Here is a 23,970-nt window from a genome sequence, read left to right on the forward strand (position 1 = left end):
TGGGTCAGGCCACAGCCACTGGAGGACGGAGGGACGGGTCCCTGCCTGGTCCCCAGACCCAGTCAGTCTCTTCACTCCACAAACATGTACTGTCAATGATGACAGCTGCCATTTCCTGACAGCACAGGTGCCAGCCTACCCGCTGCTCCAGCGTGACCCCATAGAAGCCTTATGACAGCCCTGTGGGTTGGTCCTATACAAAGTCCCCGTGTGACAGGTGGAGAAAGGGAAGCACTGGAGGTGGCCACTTACCCAGGGCCACGCTGACAGTAAGTGGCAGAGTCAGCCTTTAAATGGAGATCCTTGGGCCTTCTAACCCCTACACTGTCCCACCTCCCACAAAAGCAGCAGAGAAGGACACAGGTGCATTAGCTACAGAGCCTGCCTTCCAGAAACCTCCATGGCAGCAGGAATGGCAATGACCAGCCTCCCAGGGCAGAGGCAGGAGAAGCCTGCCTTAGTGGGTTGGCAGATCAAGGAGGGCTTCACAGAGGAAGGAACACTTGACCTGAGCTTCAAAAAGGGGAAAACATTGGCAACAAGTGGCTATGACGTAGGGAGGGCACGGAGGCCGTGGAACCGGCCCACAAGTAGGTGTGGCAGCAGGAAAGCCCAGGAGTGCAGTAAACATTCCGGGCACGCTTAGTTAGCAAACACTGGCAATGCTTCCCGGAGCTAACTCATTTCACGCTCATAATAGCCCCAGGAGAGAGATGCCGGTATCATCTACTCTTTACACGTGGTGAAACTAAGGCACGGAGGGGTGACCCAACCTTTCCAAGGGCACCCAGTCAGTGGCTCCAGAGTCTGTGCTCTTAATCCCTTAGTGAATGTAGAAGATTCGCAAGAGAGGTGGCTTGAAGAGTAGTTCAGGGTCAGGGAAAAGTCAGGTTAAAGAGGGTGACATGTCTTCACCAGGCACCACGTGAAGATTAATCTGAAGACTAATGGGGCAGTCTGGGGTCTGCAGGTCAGAGCAGGTGCAGGCCGGGAACAAGACAGGCCACGTAGCTGACCCCACATGAAAGTGGACTTTGACCAGAAGCCTGAAGCTTCAGATGTCACTGCTGGAAATACCCAAGTGGCCCTACTGCAGGGCTGGCCTCTGAGTAACAGGGGGCCGGCCCTTCCAAGGGAAACTGACTTTGACCCAAGGGTTGCTGGCCAAACCCACCTGCTTCAAGTATTTCTGGCTTACCTCATCAAGAAAGGAGTGATCGATGTGGAACTTTGACCATGAAAAAAATTAACTCAGAATACTGAAAACAGCCCCATGGTGAAACTAGAATCAGCCTTCCAAAACTATTAACCAAGGCAGCTGATAAAACAAAACTCACCTGATAGAAAGCCTGAGGCTCTTTCATCCTCTCAGAGGAGGGGCCACCCTAAGCCTCTCTCCCTGCATTGTCTGCTGCTTCTAGAGTCTTTTGTTTGTTTTCTTTTTTTCACATTTTCCAGCACTGGTGATATTTGAAAGAACTACACCAGTGCTGGCTGGTACACCCACACTGCACCAGCAACCCCCCCAGAATGGGGTGCTAACAATAAACACCCGTCCCCAAAATACACAGGTGCGCACACACATTCACACACACCCTCTTTGTCTCTCAGTGCACTACAACTTAAACTGGGCTTTGGGCTTCCCTGGTGGCGCAGTGGTTAAGAATCCGCCTGTCAATGCGGGGGGACACGGGTTCGAGCCCTGATGGGTTCAATCCCTCACCCGGGAAGATCCTACATGCTGCGTAGCAACTAAACCCGTGCGCCACAACTACTGAGCCCACGTGCCGCGACTACTGAAGCCCGCGTGCCTAGAGCCCAGAGCTCCGCAACAAGAGAAGCCACCGCAATAAGAGGCCCGCGCACCGCAACGAAGAGTAGCCCCCGCTGGCGCAATTAGAGAAAGCCCACGCACAGCAACAAAGACCCAACGCAGCCAAAATCATTTTTTTTTTTTTTTTTTTTTTTTTTTTTTTTTTTTTTTTTTTTTTTTGCGGTATGCGGGCCTCTCACTGTTGTGGCCTCTCCCATTGCGGAGCACAGGCTCCGGACGCACAGGCTCAGCGGCCATGGCTCACGGGCTCAGTCGCTCCGCGGCATGTGGGATCCTCCCGGACCAGGGCACGAACCCGTGTCTCCCGCATCGGCAGGCGGACTCTCAACCACTGCGCCACCAGGGAAGCCCGCAAAATCATTTTTTAAATATATAAACTGAGGGCTTCCCTGATGGCGCAGTGGTTGGGGACTGGCCGATGCGGGGGATGTGGGTTCGTGCCCCGGTCCTGGAGGATCCCGCGTGCCGCAGAGCGGCTGGGCCCGTAAGCCATGGCCGCTGAGCCTGGGTGTCCGGGGCCTGTGCTCCGCAGCGGGAAAGGCCGCAGCGGTGAGAGGCCCGCATACCGCAAAAAAAAAAAAAAAAAAGAAAAAAAAAATATATATATATATACATATAAACTGAGCTTCAGGGTAAGAGCTATAGCTCAGACACAGGAATTAAACCTTTGGCAAAAAAAGGAAAAAATAAAACCAAAATAAATGGATAAAGAAGATGTGGTATATTTATACGACAGAATATTACTCAGGCATTAAAAAAAATGAAATAATGCCATTTGCAGCAACATGAATGGACCTAGAGATTATCATACTAAGTGAAGTAAGCCAGGCAGACAAATAGCATATATCACTTACATGTAGAATCTAAAAAAAATGATACAAATGAACTTACATACAAAACAGCAATTGACGCACAGACATAGAAAACAAACTTATGGTTACCAAAGGGGAAAGGGTGAGGGAGAGATAAATTAGGAGTTTGGGATTAACAGATACACCCTACTATATATAAAATAGATAACCAACGAGGATCTACTGTATAGCCCAAGGAACTCTACTCAATATTTTGTAATAACCTGTAGGGAAAAGAATCTGAAAAAGAATATATATATATATATATATATATATATATATATATATATAAAACTGAATCACTTTGCTGTATACCTGAAACCAACACATTGTAAATCAACTATATTTCAACTAAAAAAATCAAAAGGTAAAATACAAAACAAAATAACTAAAACCAGCAACGCGCTGCAGACCAGCTGGCAGCCCCGTAACCGACCGGAGCCCAGCTGTTCACTTCAATCCGTCCGCGTGTCCGCATGCAGCGCGTCCGCAAGCACCCAGGCCGCGCTTCCCGAGGCTGCTCCCACCCCTGGTGACGGGGTGCGGAGGGGAGACTGCCTTGCAGTAAGGCTCCTGGCCGCTGCTGCTCCAGCGGTGGAGGCCTCCACCCTTGCCCTGCCTTCTCTTGGGCTCAGCTCTATACCCTAGGCCCGAGTCACCCAAACTGGGGTCACAGTCCTCGCTCTCCTAGGTGTTGGCCGCGTGTCTGTGCTGCTCCACAATGAGCTACCTGATGCTTTCTTTCAATCCACTCCAGTTCACGTATTACATATTCAGCCCTGAGATCCCTAGTTTTTGTGCATGTGATATATTCTCTGCCTAACACCCGTGTTCCATGTACCACTGGGGACCGAGACTCTACACTCTGGGAACCGCTATTCCAGGCCAACCTGACTTCCCTCCTGCTTCCTCCCTGGAGTTCTGCTCTGTCTCTCTCCCCGCCCGGGGGCTGACCTCAGAGCAGGCTGCACACACGGTCCCTCATCCTCTCGCACTGCCCGGTGAGGCCAAGGTCAGCTCCGGCCTCACGCAGCCATGATTCTCTGGTCTGACTGATGCCTGGGGTTTGCTGTGGGGGCTGCACCAGGCCTCTCAGTGTGGGGGGAATCGCTGAGGTCTGCTCTTGCGACACAGGAGGGCTACTAGGGGTGGTTGAGCCTATTTATCCCTGTGGTTTGCGGAGGGGGAGCAGGGGGAGGGAGTGGAATTTGAACCAATACCGCAAGGCTGAGAAATCAGATAAGAACTAGCCCTTGCTTCCACTCAGGGAAGGCCTGGGCCAGGGAAGACAGGGGTCTACACAAATGTCATTTCCAAAACACTAAGCGTTAACCCTTCGCGGTGCCGTCTCCCACAGAAATCTTTCTAGAATGTCTGCTTTCTCAAGCAGAATGCACCAAATCTTGTCCTGCTGAGTTGCGTCACTGCAGGCAGGAATAAAGAACATGAGATGTTGCTGCATCTCATTTGCGGTTTTCTGGATCCTGCCCTGTGGCTGGCAGTAGGTCGGCCTCTACAGCTTCCCCATCTGTTTCTTGGTAGCAGACAGAACTGAGCTCAAGTCCTGGCTCTGTCATTACTAAAGATTTGACCTTGGGTGGGTTGTGCTTCATTTCTTTAGCTTTCTCAGATGTAGAAAAAAAAAACCAATAAACAAAAACACAGTAATAGTCCATTCTTTGTAGAGTTCTTGTCCAGATTAAAAGACATGGCATAAAGCACAAAGATCAGTCTCTGGTATATGTGGGGTACCAAGGCTGGTAAAAACTATGTGTAGATTAAATCAATTCTGATGGACAGACGATGGCCTCTCCCATAGGTAAGGCTTTGCGACAGTTATTTCAGCCACTCAGAGCCCTTTTATCTGAAATCTAGCTTTGAGAATCTGTTTAAGGAGGTGCTTAGAACCAGTCCATGGCTCATCCGCTCGTGTATTTTCCTTCTCCATGTCTTCCCCACTACAGAGGTTAGGATGTGGGCTCTGGAACAATTCACCTGAGCCGAATGACAGTCCCACCGCTTGTTCAGCCATGGAGCTCTGGCGGGCGAAGTCTCCTTCCCCAGCTATCAAGAGCCCCCTCCCTGGGTGGTCAGGCTGACAGCCAGCACCGTTCCTCCCTGTGGGCGCCCTCCTCCCCAGCCACCTCTGCCCTCCACATTCTCCACGCCTACGAGATAATCAGCTGGAACTCTGGGCCCAATGGAACCTGGGGTTTTCCCAAGAAAAGACTGGCTTTGGGTTATCTGATGAAATTAATGATGATGCCCTTATTTTTAGTTTGGGCAAAGATAGACAATCAACTTCCTGTCTCTGTCTACAGATTCTATTTATCGTCCTGACCTGTCTGGGCACATGTCCTCCCAAGTGCCATTCAAGAAAGCGGAGGGGGGACTTCCCTGGTGGCTCAGTGGTTGAGAGTCCGCCTGCCGATGCAGGGGACACGGGTTCGTGCCCCGGTCCGGGAAGATCCCACATGCCGCGGAGCAACTAAGCCCGTGAGCCATGGCCGCTGAGCCTGCGCGTCCGGAGCCTGTGCTCCGCAACGGGAGAGGCTACAACAGTGAGAGGCCCGCGTACCACCAAAAAAAAAAAGAAAGCGGAGGGTGCAAAGTCTGGCAGAGACATATGATGCTTGTTTTCACGGCAGCCTAGATAAGGAACCTCTGAAGAAGCTGCTATACCAGTAACCTCCTCCAGCTTCACCAGCACTCCCCTAGAATTTCCCTATTTTATTATCATCTTTCCCGTTGGCCATCCGTCAGTATCATATTAGCTTTAGGACCATTTCCCCTTACCTTTAATTGCTGATCAAAGTTCTGCTCTTTTTTTTTCTTTTTAAACTCTTTAGCTACAGGAAATAATTTAGACTCCTTGGTCTAGGATTAACTTTCCAGACTCAGCCTATCTGGGGTGCCTGGAATGTTCCTAATATCGGCTAACGTTAAATGAGCACCTACGTGGTGGCAACACCAAGGTGTATGATTCCTAACCACACACGATGATGTAGGTGGTTAGGAATTATTATTCTGTTATTATGCACATTTTATAGATGAAGAAAATGAGGTACAGAGAGGCTAAGTCATTCTCCTGCTGGAAAGGGCAAAGTTGGGATTCAAATATGGGTCTGCCTGATGCAAAAGCCCGTGCACGCGCCTCTCAGCCGACGCTCACCCTGGCTTTGCAAGCCACGCCAATGGATTTGGGAGGTTTCATGGATTTGGGGTCTCCGGCTTTCCACTCATGAGGCTGCAGGAGAGCAGAAGGTGGGCGGGGCTCTGGAGGAGAGGTGGGGAGGACAGCATGAGGAGCGGGTACCCCTCGGGAAGTTACCCGCTGGCTGAGTCCTTCCATCATTTGGCAAACTGTCCCTGAGCCCTTCCCTGGGCACAAGGGGATGGAGACAAAGCTGAAGTGGGCTGGGAGGCTTTGGGGTAGGGGTGCGTGCAGCGGTTGACGATATAAGCGTTCAAATCACATGGCTCAGATGCCTGTGCTGGGGGCTTGGGGAACCACGGGTAAAATACCTGGGCCCTGTAGTATATAACCTTGGCAGGCTGTTTAACCTCTCTGTGCTTCATTTTCATCTGTGAAATGGGGAGAAAAACAATACCAAACTCATACAGTTAGTTGAGGGTTAAATAGCTCAACTTCTTGAAGGGCTTAGAACAGTGTCTGACACATAGAAAACCCCCAGTTACTGAGTTTCTTTTTTCTTTTTACAAAAATGGGCAACTTCCCTGGCGGTCCAGTGATTAAGACTCCGAGCTTCTACTGCAGGGGGCACAGGTTCAGCCCTTGGTTGGGGAACTAAGATTCCCACCAGCTGTGCAGCACAGCCAAAAAAAAAAAAAATTAATAATAATAATTAAAATACACCTCGCTGGGAATTCCCTTGTGGTCCAGTGGTTAGGAATCCACGTTTCCACTGCAGGGGGCACGGGTTCAATCCCTGGTCGGGTAACTAAGATCCCACATGCCGTGCAGAGCAACCCCCCCCCCCAAAAAAAAGGTAATAGACGGTATATACCCTTTTGTCATCTGACATTTTAACTTTTTAGACTCAGTATATCGTGAGCATATTTCCATGATGTATACAGACCTACATCATTGCCAGCAGGATTTTATTGTTACCGCCATCTGTGGTTAATTTTGCCATCCACATTTGTTGTTTCCAATTTTTTGCTATTATATGCTGAGCTAAATATCTTTATAGATAAAACGTTTCCTTAAATAAATCTTCTTTAAATTAAAAAATTAAGTTAAATTAAAATTACCTGGGCCTGGAAAGGTGGCTGGCCTCATGGGCTGCTCCAGTTCTTGTTCACCCTCAGCGTTTCTTACAGAAGCTGCCAAAGGCTTTCCTGGCCTCACCGTATGCAAGAAGTCTGGGAGGGAAGACTTGATTTGAGGAACTGATTTCCCTGAAACGAGGTGGGAAGAAAGAAAGCTATGATCATTCAGTAAAGGGGGCTAGCCATCGACAGGCTGGGTGCAGAAGTCAGAGACCTGGATCAGAGACTTGGCTCGGCCTCAAGTTCACGATGTGCCCCCAAGAGTTGTTTTCCCCTCTGGGCCTCGGCCTCCCCATGTGTGTAGCTCTTGGACCCAACAATCGTCCAGCTGAGACACTCTGTCAGACACGCCTGGCTTCTAACCCTACCCACTGTGTGACCTTAGACAAGTCACTTTCCTTCTCGGAGCCTGTTTCCTCACCTATGAAACAGATGATCATCATGATAACACCTGCTTGCCTCCCTCACAGGGCTGTTGGGAGGGGGGAATGAGAGTGCAGACATGCAAGGCCTCTGCAGACCACACAGTTCCCTGAACACGTGGGGATGTCAAAGATCTCCACCCAGCTGAGTCCCTAAGTCGAGCCCCTAAATATCAAAGGACTGGCAGTCCTCCAGCTTCCCCTTCCAAGAGCAGTGGAGACACGTGCATCCTGCCCTGTTTTAGAGATGGGAAGCCTGAAAATAGCAGCCACGTCAACTGCCAGCTGACAGTGCACGATGCGCAGCCAGGCCCAGCTCTGTACGCGTGCAGCCCTCACAGGGTCCCTCCTTCACTGCAGCCTGGTGGAGGTGAGGACCCTGAGGCCTGAGCAGCTTAAGTGGCTTGTCTGAGATCACACAGCCTGGGCAGGCAGCACCGGCTGAAAGAGCCTGAGTGGAGGTCACCTGTTTTTCGAGAGTAATCACTTCCTCTTGGCATTGAACTGGGAAGCCCCAAAGGTGCCAGAGCGTGTCTCCACCAGCTTCCACAGAGCTGGCCCCGAGGGAACCTGCTTCCTCTCCCTTCCCCCCACCACTGCCATCCTCTCTCCAGGATGGTCCCGGCCTCCAGCTCCAGTGGCCTCCAGGGCCCTCCCCGGGCTGCATCTTGCTAAAATACAGACCTGGCCTCACCACCTCCCGGCTTAAAGCCTTTACCACTCACCACGGGCAGGATAAGGCACACACGCTTCACAAGAATCCTCCTATCTCCCCACTGCCTCCCAGACCAAATCCAAACTCTACCGTCCTGCATTCAAGGCCCGTCACCCTCTGGTGGTCAGAGGTGGGCCCGTGTTTGAGAACCGAAAAAACAGAGGGCACTGAAGTCTGGGGAGGGCCAGCCTACTTGCTCACTCTCACGTGGGCACCAGGTGGGGCTGAGACAAAACACCTCCAGCCTTTGAGTCTCCAGGAGCATTTATTCCAACAGGTAAACAGCGTCTCTCTCTCTCTCTCAGCAAAACCGATCGTCACCACGGGACCAAGCTTCTCAAATCCAAGCTCTGGGACTAGAACAATATTAGCAACGCCTCAGTGAATATGGCACGACGCAGATTTATTTGATTTTCTTGACAACCTCTGATGGTTAACAGAATTCTCTGCATTTTATTTATTTTCTTTTAATTAATTAAGTATTTATTTATTTATATTATTTTTTTTGCGGTACGCGGGCCTCTCACTGTTGTGGCCTCTCCCGCCACGGAGCACAGGCTCCGGACGCGCAGGCTCAGCGGCCACGGCTCACGGGCCCAGCCGCTCCGTGGCACGTGGGATCCTCCCGGACCGGGGCACGAACCCGCGTCCCCTGCATCGGCAGGCGGACTCTCCACCACTGCGCCACCAGGGAAGCCCTCCAGAACTTCTTCATCTTCCCAAACTGAAACTGCCCTCATTAAACAGTAACTCGCACTCCCGCCCCTCCAGCCCCTGGCAACCACCATTCTACCTTCTGTCTCTATGAATTTATGCATTTAAATATTTTGACTTCTGTGAGGTTTTTTTTTTTTCACTTTAATAGTAACTAAAAAGATGTATGTAGATATCCATGATATGGAGAGGTGTGGATATATTTTTTAATTGAGATATAATTGACACAGAACATTACATGAGTTTCAAGTATATATCATAATGATTTGATATTTGTATGTACTGTGAAATGATCACCACAGTAAGTCTACTTAACATCCATCACCACACATAGTTACAAATTTTTTCTTGTGATGAGAACTTTCCAGGTCTACCCTCTTAGCAACTTACAACTGTGCGAAATACAGTATTGTTAACTACAGTCACCAGGCCACACATTACATCCCCTGTACTGATTTATCTTGTAACTGGAAGTTCTGCCTTTTGACCCTCTTCACCCATTTTGGGCCCCCGCTCCACCTCTGGCAACCATCAATATATCGTTGACTGACAACGAAGGAGGAGATATGTAATGTGTTACCCAGGTTTTGTGTGTGTGTGTGAAATATGTGTAAAAGTATAGAAGACATCTACATATGAAGAGAAAAAGAACCTGAAGAATATACAGGAAATGCTAACTGTGAACATTTCTGGATGGTGTGATTATCAAGGATTGTATAATTGTGGGTTGGGGGTGTTATTTGCATTTGGCAGAATCTTTCAGCAATGATCATGTATGTATCAGTTGCACAGTAAATTGTTTCTTAAGGAAAAAGTCAGTAAGCAAGCTTGCTCAAACAGGGACTAGAGGGCTTCCCCGGTGGTGCAGTGGTTGAGAGTCCGCCTGCCGATGCAGGGGACACGGGTTCGTGCCGCGGTCTGGGAAGATCCCACGTGCCGCGGAGCGGCTGGGCCCGTGAGCCATGGCCACTGAGCCTGCGCGTCCGGAGCCTGTGCTCCACAACGGGAGAGACCACAGCAGTGAGAGGCCGCGTACCACAAAAAAAAAAAAAAAAAAAACAGGGACTAGAACGGAGTCTTGCAATGAGGGTAAGTAGCCAGAAAGCAGGTGAGCAGCAGATGCAGGGCCCGCGCGCTCCTGGATTTTGCCGCTGATTGTCTAGGACGTGCCCTTGACACCTTCACTGTGTGTGTCCTCACCCCAACCCTAGGGGTAGCAAGGAGGGAAACGGAAGCTCAGGGCGGCGGGGTCCCCTGCCAGAACCAATGGCTGTGAGCAGGACTTACGGCCCCTGTGGGGACCCCGGAGGACACACACTTCGTTTCTCCCCACCTGGGGTCCTCAGGCACCACGCGCCCCCAACCCAATCGCCTCAGGGAGAGGCCGCCCTTCTGGCCCAAACTGGGGTCCCCGAAGCGAGGCTCCTCCCCACGGGCAGCCCTGCCGGCAGGACTCGCAGACCCCCACGTCTCTGCTCATGTAATGCACTGCCCTCCACAGGCACAGGGTGACACCGTCACTGTGAAAAGTGACCGCTTTGCCGGTGAGAGTCACTGGCAGTGAAGGCTGACTGCTGAGCAGATCCAGGGCAGAAGCAAGGACCCCAGGAGGAAGGGGTCCCCGGGCCACTCTGAGCCCCCTTTCCCCCGCCCTCCCCCCTCGGGCCCAGGGAGACGGCCCCTTGACGCACCCGCCCTCCACCAATTGTCTCAGTTGGGGTCCCACCCGTGTACCTCAAAGGGCCACGTCCACGCCATCCTCGTGATGACATCTGTGTATGAGACACAAGGGCAGATGTGACTCCTCTGGGGCCCCAGCTCCCCTCGCGTCAGGCAGGCCGGGCCTGCTGGTGAAGGGGACCCCAGACAGCCCACCACAGTAGGAGGTGCTCCTGGCTGTATCAGCTTCTAAAGGTGCCACCTGCACCCCAAATGCCTGCGTCCCCAGAATAAGCAGCACTTTCCCCCATCCAAGGCTCGGCTGAGCCTGTTTCATCATCAGACAAATGGAAGTGAAGGTGACCGTCCCGGCCTGACCTAGCTTCGGTGTCCTATTCCTTTTTTCTTTCCCTTTCTGCACAGATCTTTGCCTCTCCATCAAGACCCATGTGGCAGGAATACCAAAGCCACCCACCCATTTGTGGCTGGCCTCCCTGGCCTCCACCGACAGGGGACAGAAAAGGCTTCATTATGTTCTCACCCTTAGGTGAGTCTGCAGTGACAGGCAGGGGCCTACAGCTGGCACCGTGCTCCATGCAAACATGTGGGATTGGGGCACATGCCCACCCGAGGAGGGAACAATCCTGAGGCATTGGCACCGGCACCGGCAGGTGCCAGCCTGAGACGGAGCTTGTCAGCGCATGTCTGCTGCGGCGCCCCCTCCCATCTAGTCACACACAAGGGCCCCACCCCGCCACAGAGGCCAACGTCAGGCCTGCAGTAACAAACAGATGACAAGCTTCAGTTTCCTGTGAAACCCCCATTTCAGCCTTCTGTGGGTTTTCAGATGCAGACAATAAATAAGAGGCATAAACAGGACACATCTTCATTTTTGACTCTTAGGTTGCTGGTGCCCGATCTTACTTAGAAGGCGCAGGGCAGGCCTTTGCTTGCCTCTTTTCCCACCAGCAAACCCAGAAGAGGGAGAAACTGTGGCTTTTCTGCCCTTAATGCCTGGAAGCTAACCCCGATAGCTGAGCGGATACAATACCCACTCCTTTGGGAACATAAACCAGAGTGCCGTTGAAATAAAAAATAGAACATCGAGGGGATACCCTGGTGGCACAGTGGGTGAGAGTCCGCCTGCCGATGCGGGGGACACCGGTTCGTGCCCCGGTCCGGGAAGATCCCACATGCCGCGGAGCAACTAAGCCCGTGAGCCATGGCCGCTGAGCCTGCGCGTCCGGAGCCTGTGCTCCGCGGCGGGAGAGGCCACAACAGTGAGAGGCCCGCGTACCGCAAAAAAAAAAAAAAAAAAAAAAAAAAGAACATCGAGGGCAGGATGGAGCAAAGGAAGACAAAACATTCATGAAAAAGGGTCATGACGAGCTTTAAATCTCACGAGTTTCCTGTGAGTTTCCTGTCTGCCGAGGCCAAGACCGAAAAGAAAGCCGGTGACATCATTTATTCGTATGACTGATGTAGGGCAGCAGCCTCATGCTCCCGGGACGGCACTCTCTTTTCCGCTGGAATTATGTTCTCACGAAGATTCCATGCATAAAGTTAATTCTGAAGGATCATGAGATTCAAAAATAGGAATTGTGATCATAGAGTAGAAGCGAGAGCAAGTGTGGGGAAGTTTCCAGAGCCAGCCTTTCTAACCCTAGCTGTTCGCCCAAGGACAGATTTCTTAACCCTCTGAGCTTCATTTGCATCTTCTGTGGAGTCAGAATAACTATAACCCCTCTGTCCCAGAACAGTCCCAGGACTCAGTGGGACCAGATACAAAAAGCAGCTGGGCCAAGGCCAAGGGGAGGACACAGAGTGTGACACAGTCACCCTCTGTCCTCTGTCCTCTCTCCCTACCCAAAAGAACCTCTGATCCCAACTTAGGGTCTCTGAAGGAAGAAAATGGGGTGGATGGCTGTATCCAACAGGTTAAACCCTCTAATGGGGGCTTCCCTGGTGGCGCAGGGGTTAAGAACCCACCTGCCAAGGCAGGGGACACGGGTTCAATCCCTGGTCCAGGAAGATCCCACATGCCACGGAGCAGCTAAACCCGTGCGCCACCACTACTGAGCCTGCGCTCTACAGCCCGCGAGCCGCCCCTACTGAGCCCACGCGCCACAACTACTGAAGCCCGCGAGCCTAGAGCCCGTGCTCTGCAACAGGAGAAGCCGCTGCAACGAGAAGCGCACACACCACAACAAAGAGTAGCCCCCGCTGGCCGCAACTAGAGAAAGCCGGCCCGCGCGCAAAAATGAAGACCCAGCGCAGCCAAAACAAAAAAGAAAAAAAACCCTCTAATGGACACATGCCTCTCAGTGGGCAGTGGCAGGGCCTTGAAGGTGCAGGGGCCGTGGGGTTAAGTAATACAGAAGCCCAGCTAGACCCGCTTCTGCCCGCTGTGTCGTTCGCAGCCAGCCTGGTCACACACAGGACAGGCGGCTTGGAGTTCTCCCTGCCAGTGCCCCGAGGGACGGGAGGGGATGCCAATGCTCGAAATAACCGCTTCAGTGTCTGCGGGCACCAAAGGGTTGATGTATTGGTTCTCAGGTCAATTAAATCAGAGTCTGGGTGCTTTCGAGAGTTCCCTAGGTGAGGCTGAGAACGACTGGCTTAACCTGGAGTGATGAGGGTTGAGTTTCTGGCACCAGGGGGGCAGAGAAAGGGGGGAAAAAGCATTTCTCTGTGCTCTCTCCACGGTTCCCAGGGGACGATGGGCCTGATTCCTTTGTCTCTCTGCTTTGTATTCTCAGGATGTCCCACTCTCTCTAATAAGCACAAATCACAAGTGTCGTGGAGCCCAAAGGTGACCTCAGGGCTTCCAGCCCGCCACGCACGCCGCAGCCAGGCTCACGGGCAAGGGAAATGCTCCAGGTCTCACCCGACAAGTGGGGCGAGGAACTGTACCCTACGCCCCCAGAGATGATGACATAAGTAAGTGCTCAACAGTTATAAGCTACTATTGTAATCTACTGTCATTAGGATCATCACCCCTGAGTCTAGGTCAGGCTTTTTTGCGTGTGCTAAGTGCTTTCCCATAGGTGTGGCCTATTGAATTCAGAGGATACCTCCGGGAGGAAAGCCCAGTTGCCCTCTCTAGGTTATACTTCAGTAAAGTGAAACCTGAGATAGTTCTTTCATTTACATGTTGTTTATTGAGGCCCCGCTTCCTTTGGTCAAAAGGCTGATGTGTGCTGGGCCCTTGGCAGAGGGGCCTGGGCTCTCCTCGCCGGCTGGCAGCCTGGGAACACTTAACACGGTGGCAAATCCGGGAGCCACACGCTTGAGCAGAGAGGACTCCAGCTGCCGCCAAGGTCCCTCCCCAGTGAGCACAGTCTGGAATTCCCCCCACTCTTCTCAGCCCTCAAAGTAAACAGTGAGGTAATATTCATATATTTGTTTTTACTCTTTGTATTTATTCTGACTCTTGGGGCTGAAACAGATCCCTTCTAGAGCAAATGAAAGTGATTCATCCCTAACTAAAGAACCTAGGTGCCAGCTGGCCATATCAAGACAAAAAGAGCTTTCTGGACCCTCTCTTTTCCTTTTTCTTTCCCTCCCAATCCCTGGGCTCCACCTTCCTGGGCATCCAAAGTCCACATACACAAACCACTCAAAACTCCCAACTCAAGCGAGACGGGAAGTTAGGCAAATAAGAGGGAATGACCTGTCTTAAGACCTAATCGCCCTCTCACGGCTCCTCCACTGGACCTGCTCACCAGCTGCTAAAATGACGCATCCATCCTTATGCATTTATTCACTGCGTTAGGGACTGGGGTCTCTGTTACCCAAACTCACGTGACAGTTAAAAGATACCTAATTTTAAACTGGGAGGAGCTCTCTGCTGACAATAAACTGGAGGAAGGGAGGCGGGGTACCTGACACTTACTTACATGGGGTGCGCCCAGGGCAGACTTCTGCGGGCAGGTGCCATTTAAGCAGAGACCCAAAAGATGAGAGGGATAAGCCATGGGTAGAATGCAAGGGAGCTGGGGAGGGAACAGCATTCTAAGGAGAAGGAATAGCATTATGCAAAAATCCTGAGGAAGAAAACAGTTTGGTGCATCTCCTCAAATGAAGGATGACCCTAGTGGCCGAGGTGAATGAATGCGGGGGCAAGTAGCCAAGATGAGGCGAGAGAACTGGGCAAGGGTTATTTAGTCCACGTGAGATCTCGCAGGCCACGGTTAGGCAGAACCTTAAAATAACCCCCCTGGAACTGAGGTACCCAGTAGCTGAGACAGGGCTTACCAACCAGTCATTTGCCCCCTCTCAGACCCCAGCCTCCCTTGCAGTTAGGCTGGGGCCACGTGACTGGTTCTGGCCAATGGATTTTAAGTGGAAATGCTACTGTCACTTCCTGGACAAAGCAATCAAGAGCTGGCGAGCCTCCTCCATCTGTCTCTTCCCCTCCACAGTGACCCTGGAAGCCGTGCATTCCCAGTGGCCTGCCGAGTGCAAGAAGGCAGGAGTCGGCACTGGACTTGGCGAAATTGATTCCTTGCTGTGTTGAGCAACTGAGATTTCTGGGTTTATCTGTGATGGCCACACAACGTAGAGCCCATCCTGATTAATGGGTAACCTCGACACGCGTCCAAAGCTCATAACCCAGAGGAGCTGCTTACGACCGCATTGCACAAGCGGGAGCTCGGTAAAGCGCAGCTCCTCTCCCTCCAGCTCCCACCCGTCCTCTCTGAAAAAGTGGGGGCTGGTTTAGAGGCACCACACACAAGCCCCTCTGTCCATGCTCACATTTACTCCCAAGAAACCCGCAGCGATTAAAGCCTCGCTCTTTTCCAGTGGAATAACTAACGCGCAGAAGGACAGTCAGAAGACAGACCATCCTGAGCCACACGGCAAGGGTGTCAGAAGAGCCTCGCATCGCTTATGTTCTGAAGCGCCCCCATTTACGAGAAAAGCAGACAGGGCAACGTCGACGCCTATTTTTCAGAGACTTGATGCCATCTAGTGACCTCCCCCAGCAGGGGTTAAGGTCACACAGACCTGCATCCCTTCCCAGCCCATTGCTTACTTGCTGTGTGGCTTTGGGCAAGTTACTTAATCCCTGCACCTCAGTTTCCTCATCTGTAAAATGGGAATAGCGAGATTTATGAGATAACACGCTTGCCTGGCACATAGTAGGTGCTAAATACAAGTTATGACTAGCATTCAGGTAACAGTGACTCCTGGCCAGGACTTGGGGGGGGGGCGGGTCTTGGCCCTGTGCAGTGCCACGCCCAGGGGCAAGTCTCCAGGGACCCCAGGGTCTGAGTCCTTCCCAGGCTTTTTTGTTCCCTAGTGGTAGGAAACGGGTGGATGTTGGGAAAACTTCCAGGAGAACACACACGAGCCCCGTCTGGCCCTTGCAACAGCTCAGCCTCTTTCGGAGAGAAAGGGTGTGTTCTCTTCCATTTCACTTTAGGCAGCAGACAGAAATTCCCCACGCAGTGAAAGCCCAGCTCCAGGAAGGAAATGACTTTGGCTGAGCTGCCAAACCGAAAGTTAGAAATTGTGAAAACTGCACAACCAAGAAGAGACTGTGTGAAACTTGGGAAACTTGAAAGAAACTCCCAGGAAGACGGTAGCAGCAGATGGGAAGATGAAACCTTGGTCGCCTCCCTTGGAGTCCCTTCAGGTTCCAGAAGCTTCTTGCTTTCCTACTCAGTTGACACCTGGAACCTCACAGGTCCCTGTTCCCCACTGCGGCCAGAGCAATGGGGGTACTCCCAGGTAGAAGCCCTCAGAAACCTTCCCTACACTCCCGATGAAAGTAGACCTGACCACACCTAAGCATTGCTCCTTCCCACCACCGGGCCTTTGCACGTGCTGTTCCCACTGCCTGGATACACCTGTGTGGTCAGCCCACCAGTCCTCTGAATGGAGGCTCAAGTTCCAGTTCCTTGGGGAAGCTTCCCCAGACGAGATCAAACCTTCCCCTCTCCCACCCTCCTACCTACCTACCCACCCGACCTACACTTCTCCTTTGAGCACTCCTGCTGTGGTTGGGTACACGTCTCTATGCCATCATCCTGTTCATACCCATCTCCCACACTAAACTGTAAGCTCCTTGAGGTCGGAGACCTTGTCTGGATTTCCACCGCTGTGTCCCCGGCACCTAGCACACAGCAGGCACCTGATAATATGTCTCAGTTCACTACTGACTCTCTTGTCCAGATTTTGTGTATCCGACTCTCTGTGGGGAGGAACAAGGGAGAGCGTCACCTCACGAGTCAGGCACACGCCTGGTTTCAAGCCTCCATTCTCAGAGCTAGAGCCCTCGGACCCCCGCCATCGGCAGGCTCAGGTCCCCTGCCTGCCTTAGTGGCATTTAATCAGCTCAGGAGCCCAGCCATGATGACAGCCGACCCGCCTCTGGCTGGAAGCCACAGCTCTGATACAATGGCCTCTGCCTTGATTCTGGCTCCTGAGACCCGCAGATGCCAGCACCTAGACCCTGGAGGCTGGCTCACAGCCCTCTCCCTCAATAAGGCTGCGGGTCGGAAAAAGTCCCCCTCAGCAGTGGGACCCTCACGTTTTAGGCCCCAGGGTGATGGCTGGCCCTGGGCCCCAGGGTCAGAGTCTCCTGACGTTGAATGCTGACCTGGCCATGCAAACGCTGCCCCTGATCGCCCAGACTCTCTACAATGAGGCTCCCCCGGGACGGCCGGCAATTGCACCATGGCCACCATTTCACCAGAGCAGTGATCCACACAGTGTACTGGTTCCACGGGAATATTAATAAGTATCAGATGAAAGGGGGGCTCTGTGGTCAAATGTAAATGGAAAACACTGACCTAAACAGACTTCTTTGCTATAGAACTTATCAGAGCCTTAAAACGTTGGGTGTGCATTGTGACTCTGCAAAGGTAGGGGGCACTGATACAGCATACAGATTTCCCAAGGTGAGTCGTTCATGAGCCCTTTAGTTGCATGGGGTAACCTGCAGGAGCACATGTCTGGGGCATGTGATTTGGGAAATGCTGCTCTGCACCATGACTTGCCCTGCGGACGTGCTATGCACACAGTACTTTCCCCATCACAAAAAGACAATTTTCAATCGGGACACAAAGGCTGCATTCCTCTTCCTGTGCTGACCCAGAGACTGGGGCTTCATCCAAGACCCAGTTCTTCCCTGGGGGCTCAGAAGAGCCTGGAGATGTGAAGACATCCATGGAAGACCACTTTATGACCGGTCTTTGCCAGAAGTCGGGAGGTGAGCCCTACCGCCTAGGGCTACTGGAAAAATAATTATATATGCAATGTTATTCGTTAAACGTTAGAAAAACGACCTACAGACACATAGAGGAGCTAAAGGGGGAGAGGAGGTGTGTAGAGCCAAATCCTTGTCTAGGAAGTTAGTGAATAATATATAAATTGATATATATATGAAAAGAACGGGAGAAGCACATTATTTAGAGATGGTACAAATGTGGTAGAGGATAGCCATTCCCCTTAACTTCCTATATTCTACAAGTTTTAGCTAGACATAGGGCTGCTCGAAACCACACTTTTTAGCTACTGCCAGACTCCCTTTGCAGCTAACTGTGGTCATGTGACTAGGTTCTAGCTAATAGAATTTAGTGAAGCACATCTTCCAGATTGTACCCTTAGAAGGAAAGAAAAATCCCCTCCCCTTCCTGCTGCCCGGAATGTGGAAAAGAGGGGAACAGCAGGAGAGAGCATCTCACACCACACGATGGAAGTCACATGCGCAGGGCAGGAGAATAAGGCAGACAAAAAGCTTGAGTCCCTGACACTGTGGATCTACCCCATCAGCTCTGGGTTGCCGACACACACACTACTAGTGGAAAGAAACCCTCTTTTAGCTTAACCTACTGTTGCTTTGGCCTTTCGTACCGGAGCCAAGTCGATATAATAACGCTCCAGGTGGCAAAGGACCCAGATACTGCAGACTGGAAAGCTGACCACTGTTCTCATACCAAAGCAAAACTGTCACCCGTGACCCTCGGAAGGCAGTCCATGTGCTAAGAACACCCGTAACTCTAAGGGGAGAAGTTGAAAAATGTCCTGAATGTCGGTGTACGTTGCTTCTCTTTTACGGACCTCCAACAAAGGCAGAAGAACTCCACTGGAGCCAGACCATGTTCAAGCAGAGATGAAAAGGAAGACTCTTGGCCTGTAGTGGACAGTCCAAGTTGACCAAGAACCCCCCTGTCAGGGGCCCTGAAGGGTCAGTCCCAGCAGGAGGTGATGATACCACGGCCCCAACCTTTCTAATCCCCACTCCACCTTTCTCAGTCCACTGACGAACTTCAGGGGGGCTCTCTGCCAGACACAGAGCCCAGAAACAAGAGTCAGAATAAGAGCGCTTCCGGCCCATCTAAGCTATTGTTTCAGGTGGCCTCGAGGGAGCCTCCAGGTGTGCAACCTTCAATTAGGAGGAGAGGGGGGCAGGCCAAGCACACAGGCCACCAAGTGAAAGAACAAACCTTTCAGGGTTAACAACTAAGCTACCTAGGCTAGATCATCAGCTGTGGTTATCACACAGAGAACTGAGGAGAAGCCAAGAGACCAGAAGCTTCGAGCATTCTGAGAGGCCTGTACCGCCAAAGAAGCCACAGTCCTGGTGTGACAAAAGCCGGCCATTATTTGACGCCACAGCTCCTCCCAGGTGCCCACATCCCTCCTCCAGCAGGAAGTGGGCTGTGAAAGCCGTGTAGCCGCCCCGTGAGGGCAGCCTCTCCAGTTCCCACTTCCACTGAGGCCACAGGCATGCTCCCCCAACGCCTACCCCACCCCCCAAGACGGAGCCAGAAGCCAGAGAACCAGGTGCTGCATCAGCGGTTCTTAAACTTTTATCTGCACCTGAATATCCTGGAGGGAGACTCAGGACCCCAACCCTGGAGCTTCTGAATCGGCAGCTGAGGTAAGGCCTGAGAACCTGCATTTCTCACAAGTTCCCAGGGGATGCTGATGCTTAGAAGTCTAAGGAACACACTTTGAGGATCACTGGTCAACTGAGAAGAACAAGGGGCTGCCAGATGGACCAAACAAAGGACTCACTCCCCTTGCCAGAAGACACTCCCCCGGGGAAAGGGTGAGCATGTTTGGCTCGTGGGAGGAAGGGTGCATATGGATATTTGGGTGGCCCGAAGCAGAGGGCTGTAGGAAGACAGCTGTCCCTCCAGTAGGTATCCCCTCCTCTTCTAGAGTAACAGACGCTTTCGTTGTGCACACAGGCTCCCAGCTACAGATTACATTTCCCAGCCTCCCCTGCAACTAGGCGTGATCATGTGACCAGTCCTGGCCAACGGTCTGGGAAGGGAGGTTATGTTGCAGCTTCCAGGGGACCGTGCCCTTCTCGTAGGCTGGAAGGCACGTGTGGAGGCACAGAGTAGCCATCTCAGGTACGAGCTGGCAGCCAGCTGTCCCAGACGGCAGAGCAACGAAAATGAAAGAAACTGGTCCTGGACACTGGGCAGCTGCCTTATGAGCCCTGGGCAGCTTGGACTGTCACAGGAGAGAGAAATAAACGTCTGTCTCATTTACGTCACTATAGCCTGCCCTTAGTAACAGCAATGAAGCTGGGATGCTAATACAGGAAGCCAGCAAGAAACAGCTAAAAGAGTAAAAAGGTGGACACTGGCACGCAGATTTGCCAGAAGAAGGGATGGTAAGCCTTCCGCACTCATTAATTCTAATTCTTATAACATTTAATGTTTGACAATTGAACAATAATGGTCTTGGCAATTAAGGCTGAGAAGATACCACGGAACAGAGACCCACGCACCTAGCTCTCTATACAATGGGACTAGCAGCCCCAGAGGACACGATTTCAAGAGACTGGACACGCATGTGGCCCCCAGGGAACCGCACACGCCACCTTTCCGTTCACGCACAGCCTACGGAAGGCCTCTGCTAAATGCAAATATATTACCTGGAGTCATAGGTCTCTGAGGACAACACTTTGTCTCTGGGACTTTGGGTATCTGGTTTTCAAGCTCTGTTTCATTCCAACTGATTCTTAAAGCTCTCTAAGAAGTGCTGGGCAGAAGTCAGGTTCTCAGTCTGCTGGGGGCAACTGAGCAAGTTCATTAACAATCTTCAGCAAGTAAATGAAAAATAAGGTTTAACTAATGTTACAATTAGGGAAGGGAAAACCGACCGGCTGGAATAACAGAGACTTAATATGCTTCACACATGCCCTCTATAGTCACTTCCGAAAAGTGACCAAGATTTATGGCACTTTTTCTCCCTAATGGAAAAACAACAACAAACAAACAAACAAAACCCCCGAGATACAGAAAGGGGAAGTGTCTTGCCTGAGGACTGAAGGCAATAGTGACAACACAACGGAACTCCCAAAACAAAAGTGGATGTGGAGACAGGCTTGAACCTCTCTTCCTCAGGCCATTTTAATCAGCAAGGCTAAGCAGCAGAGAAAAGAGGACTGGGGAACACAGGTGGACTCTCACAGCCCTGAGAGGTTAGAGGAGGTTGGAACCGGAAAACAGGGAACTGAGTAAAGTTCTAAGAAGAAAGGATGACAGACAAATACCACTGTTTCCCGGAAGCCCAAACACCGAGCGAGGTGAAGTTCCCGTGAGAGGAGCTAAGAACGAGGGCTCTGATCCAAACGCACCTGGGTGTGACCAGACCTGTGCCCTTGGGGGAGGCTCTGAGCTGTTCCTGACCTCCGTGTCCTCAGTGGGAGAAGGGGCTCCTTAGATCACCCACCTCGAGGAGCTGCTGGGAGGAGCCAAGTGCCTCAAAAGTGTCCAGTCAGCGTCAGTTTCAGAGTGTCACGCTGCAATGAGTGTGTTTCTTTGAATCTGGCACTATGTTGTGTGCTGACCTCAAATCGTGAAGAATATGTTCAAGATTAGTCAACAGCCAGGTTCTGACATCAGTGGCAAGTTGGTGTGTCCAGTGAGAGGCCGGTGTCTCAATCCCCAGTACGTCTCTGCCCACAGGCCTCGGGACACCCCTGCAGCATCCCGGTGTCCTGCAGAGACAAAACCGGCATCCCCCTCCCCAAAGTGGCCTGAGCAGGAGCCCTGGTCCCTCCATTCTGACTGTACCTGACCCAGGGGCTTTCCCGCTCCCCCTCTGCAGCAGCCCCTCTCCACACTTACCTCTCTCCCTCTCTCCCTCTCTTCCTCTCTCTCTCTCTCTCTCTCTCTCTCTCTGGCATCCTTGGGTGGGCATGAATTTCCTCACCTCTTTTGGAACCCATTAAGAGTTTATCACTGGACTTCCCTGGTGGCACAGTGGTTAAGAATCCGCCTGCCAATGCAGGGGACATGGGTTTGAGCCCTGGTCCGGGAAGATTCCACATGCCGTGGAGCAACTAAGCCCGTGCGCCACAACTACTGAGCCTGCACTCTAGAAACCGCGAGCCACAACTACTGAGCCCGTGCACCACAACTACTGAGCCCGTGCACCACAACTACTGAAACCCACGCACCTAGAGCCCGTGCTCCGCAACAAGAGAAGCCACTGCAACGAGAAGCCCGCGCACCACAACGAAGAGTAGCCCCCGTTCACCACAACCAGAGAAAGCCCACGTGCAGCAACGAAGACCCAATGCAGCCAAAAATAAAATAAATAAAAAATAAATTTAAAAAAAAGAGTTTATCACTAATTCTCTCAAAACATGAAAAGTATGTGAAGGCACATCTACTCAATAATCAGTTCTACCACGTGCCAGGTTCTGGGGATGCAAACAAGCCAGAGAGGGGTCTGCGATCAGCTACACAGGATAGGCATTTGTCGCACCAACCAACCAATGTGGCATGGGTCTGAGCAGGTCTCCACCTGTAAGGCCACCCTGGTGTCTCCTGATTTATCTCTGAGGGTGGAGGTCTCTAAGCCCCCACTCCTCCTCCTGGAAGCCCTCCCTGATTTAGTCAGGCAGGTGCTGAACTGAGATCTGTTGGTTCAGCCAGGTTATTCCCAGCTCAGGAACCCCAGCCAGGACAGCTCCAGGGCCCACAGGGTCTTCCACAGGCCTCTGGGGCTCTGAATGCCCTGCTCTCTACCTCCCACACCAGCTCTATGCTAGTTCCTGCAACAGCCCAGGCCTTTGCACAGGGCCTTTGTCCCCTCTCCCCTGGGCTTTCTTACCCCAGCCCTTCACGTGGCTGTCTTCTTTCCATTCCTCCAAGTTCACCTCCTCAGACTGGCCTTCCATGACAACCGTGTTCTAGAAGGCTCCCCTACCTTGTCACTCCCTCCCATTCTTTTAACTTGTTTTCCTGTCTACTGACTGTCTCCTCATGACTATGCTCTCCACGAGGGCAGAGGACCTATCGCTTGGCCCACCTGTATTCCAGGACCTCGGACAGCACCAGGCACTGGCCAGGGGCTCAGCGAGTACCTGTGAGAACTCTGGCTCACTGTCCCACACTGAAGGGGTCTCTTTGGGGGCATGGTGGGGGGGCCCAGGTGGAGGTAATCAGACCCCTCAGCCCCCTGCCGCTGCTGAGCACTGGCTGAACACCAGGCCCTTGACATGTTCTACTGCTTCAGTTTCACAGACACCCTGCAAGGTAGGGAGGTATTATTTATTACCTGCTAAATACATTCCACCATGGTTGTATTCTCCTGTAGGAGGACCATTTGGTAATACTGGTATTGAAATCAATCAAAACTTAAAATACACACACCTTCAACCCAGCCATTCCAATATTGGAAAGTCATCCCACGCGAGACTCACATGTGTGCACTCGGGGTGCACGTCCCAACACTGTACACAAGAGGCAACTGCTAGAAGCAACCTGAACACCTATCAATAAATCATGGTACATCTGTCCAAGGAATACAATGTGGCTGCTGAAAGAATGTCTCAATGTGAAACAATCTGCAAGATCCACTGCTAGGTGACAATCAAGGGGACAGCGAGTGCATGGTGTTCTCTTACTATCTGTATTAAAAAGTGTTGTAGACACATATATACTTTTGCCTAGAAAATCTCTAGGAAGGTAGATAAGAAATGGTGACTACTGGTTACTTCTTGGGATGCCAAATCGGGAAACAGGATGAGGACGGTAAAACAGTAAAAAATAATTTTTACTGTAGACTTTCTCGAATTTTTATGTTATAGCTATTTTTTTAATGTCTATTTATTGATTTTTGGAACAGAGAACAAAAATTTTAAAGGTGCAAAAAGACTGACAATAAAGTCTCTCTCCAACACCTGGTTCCCTGGCCACCCAATTCCTCTCCCCAGGGGTGACCACCGTTACTAATTTCTTACTTGGATGGTAAACCCTTTCATTCAAATTTTTTTAAGATTAAGAGAGGTTTTCTAATTTTATTTATTTATCTGTTGTTACATTTTGGCCACGCCGAGCAGCATGCGGGGTCTCAGTCCCCCGACCAGGGATCAAACCCATTCCCCCTGCAGTGGAAGTGCTCAGTCTTAATAACCGCTGGACCGCCAGGGAAACCCCAAGAAACGTTTGAAGGTGAGGGGGCACAGCTCACGCTGGCGGCGAGGGGGCCTTGGTAACT

At 51.6% G+C, this 23,970-nt stretch overlaps 1 protein-coding gene across 4 annotated transcripts in view; it reads right to left on the reverse strand.

Annotated features, from left to right (window-relative positions):
- VHL (von Hippel-Lindau tumor suppressor) overlaps positions 1-23,970 on the reverse strand; it is a 77,268-nt gene that overhangs the window by 28,954 nt on the left and 24,344 nt on the right. For all 4 annotated transcript variants that reach the window (XM_067043454.1, XM_067043456.1, XM_067043457.1 and 1 more), the window contains one exon: positions 6,961-7,107. In XM_067043454.1, the coding sequence (XP_066899555.1) occupies positions 6,961-7,107 (147 nt within the window). The remainder of the gene's footprint in view (positions 1-6,960; positions 7,108-23,970) is intronic.

This window comes from Kogia breviceps, chromosome 10, assembly GCF_026419965.1.
Source record: "Kogia breviceps isolate mKogBre1 chromosome 10, mKogBre1 haplotype 1, whole genome shotgun sequence".
Taxonomy (NCBI): domain Eukaryota; kingdom Metazoa; phylum Chordata; class Mammalia; order Artiodactyla; family Physeteridae; genus Kogia; species Kogia breviceps.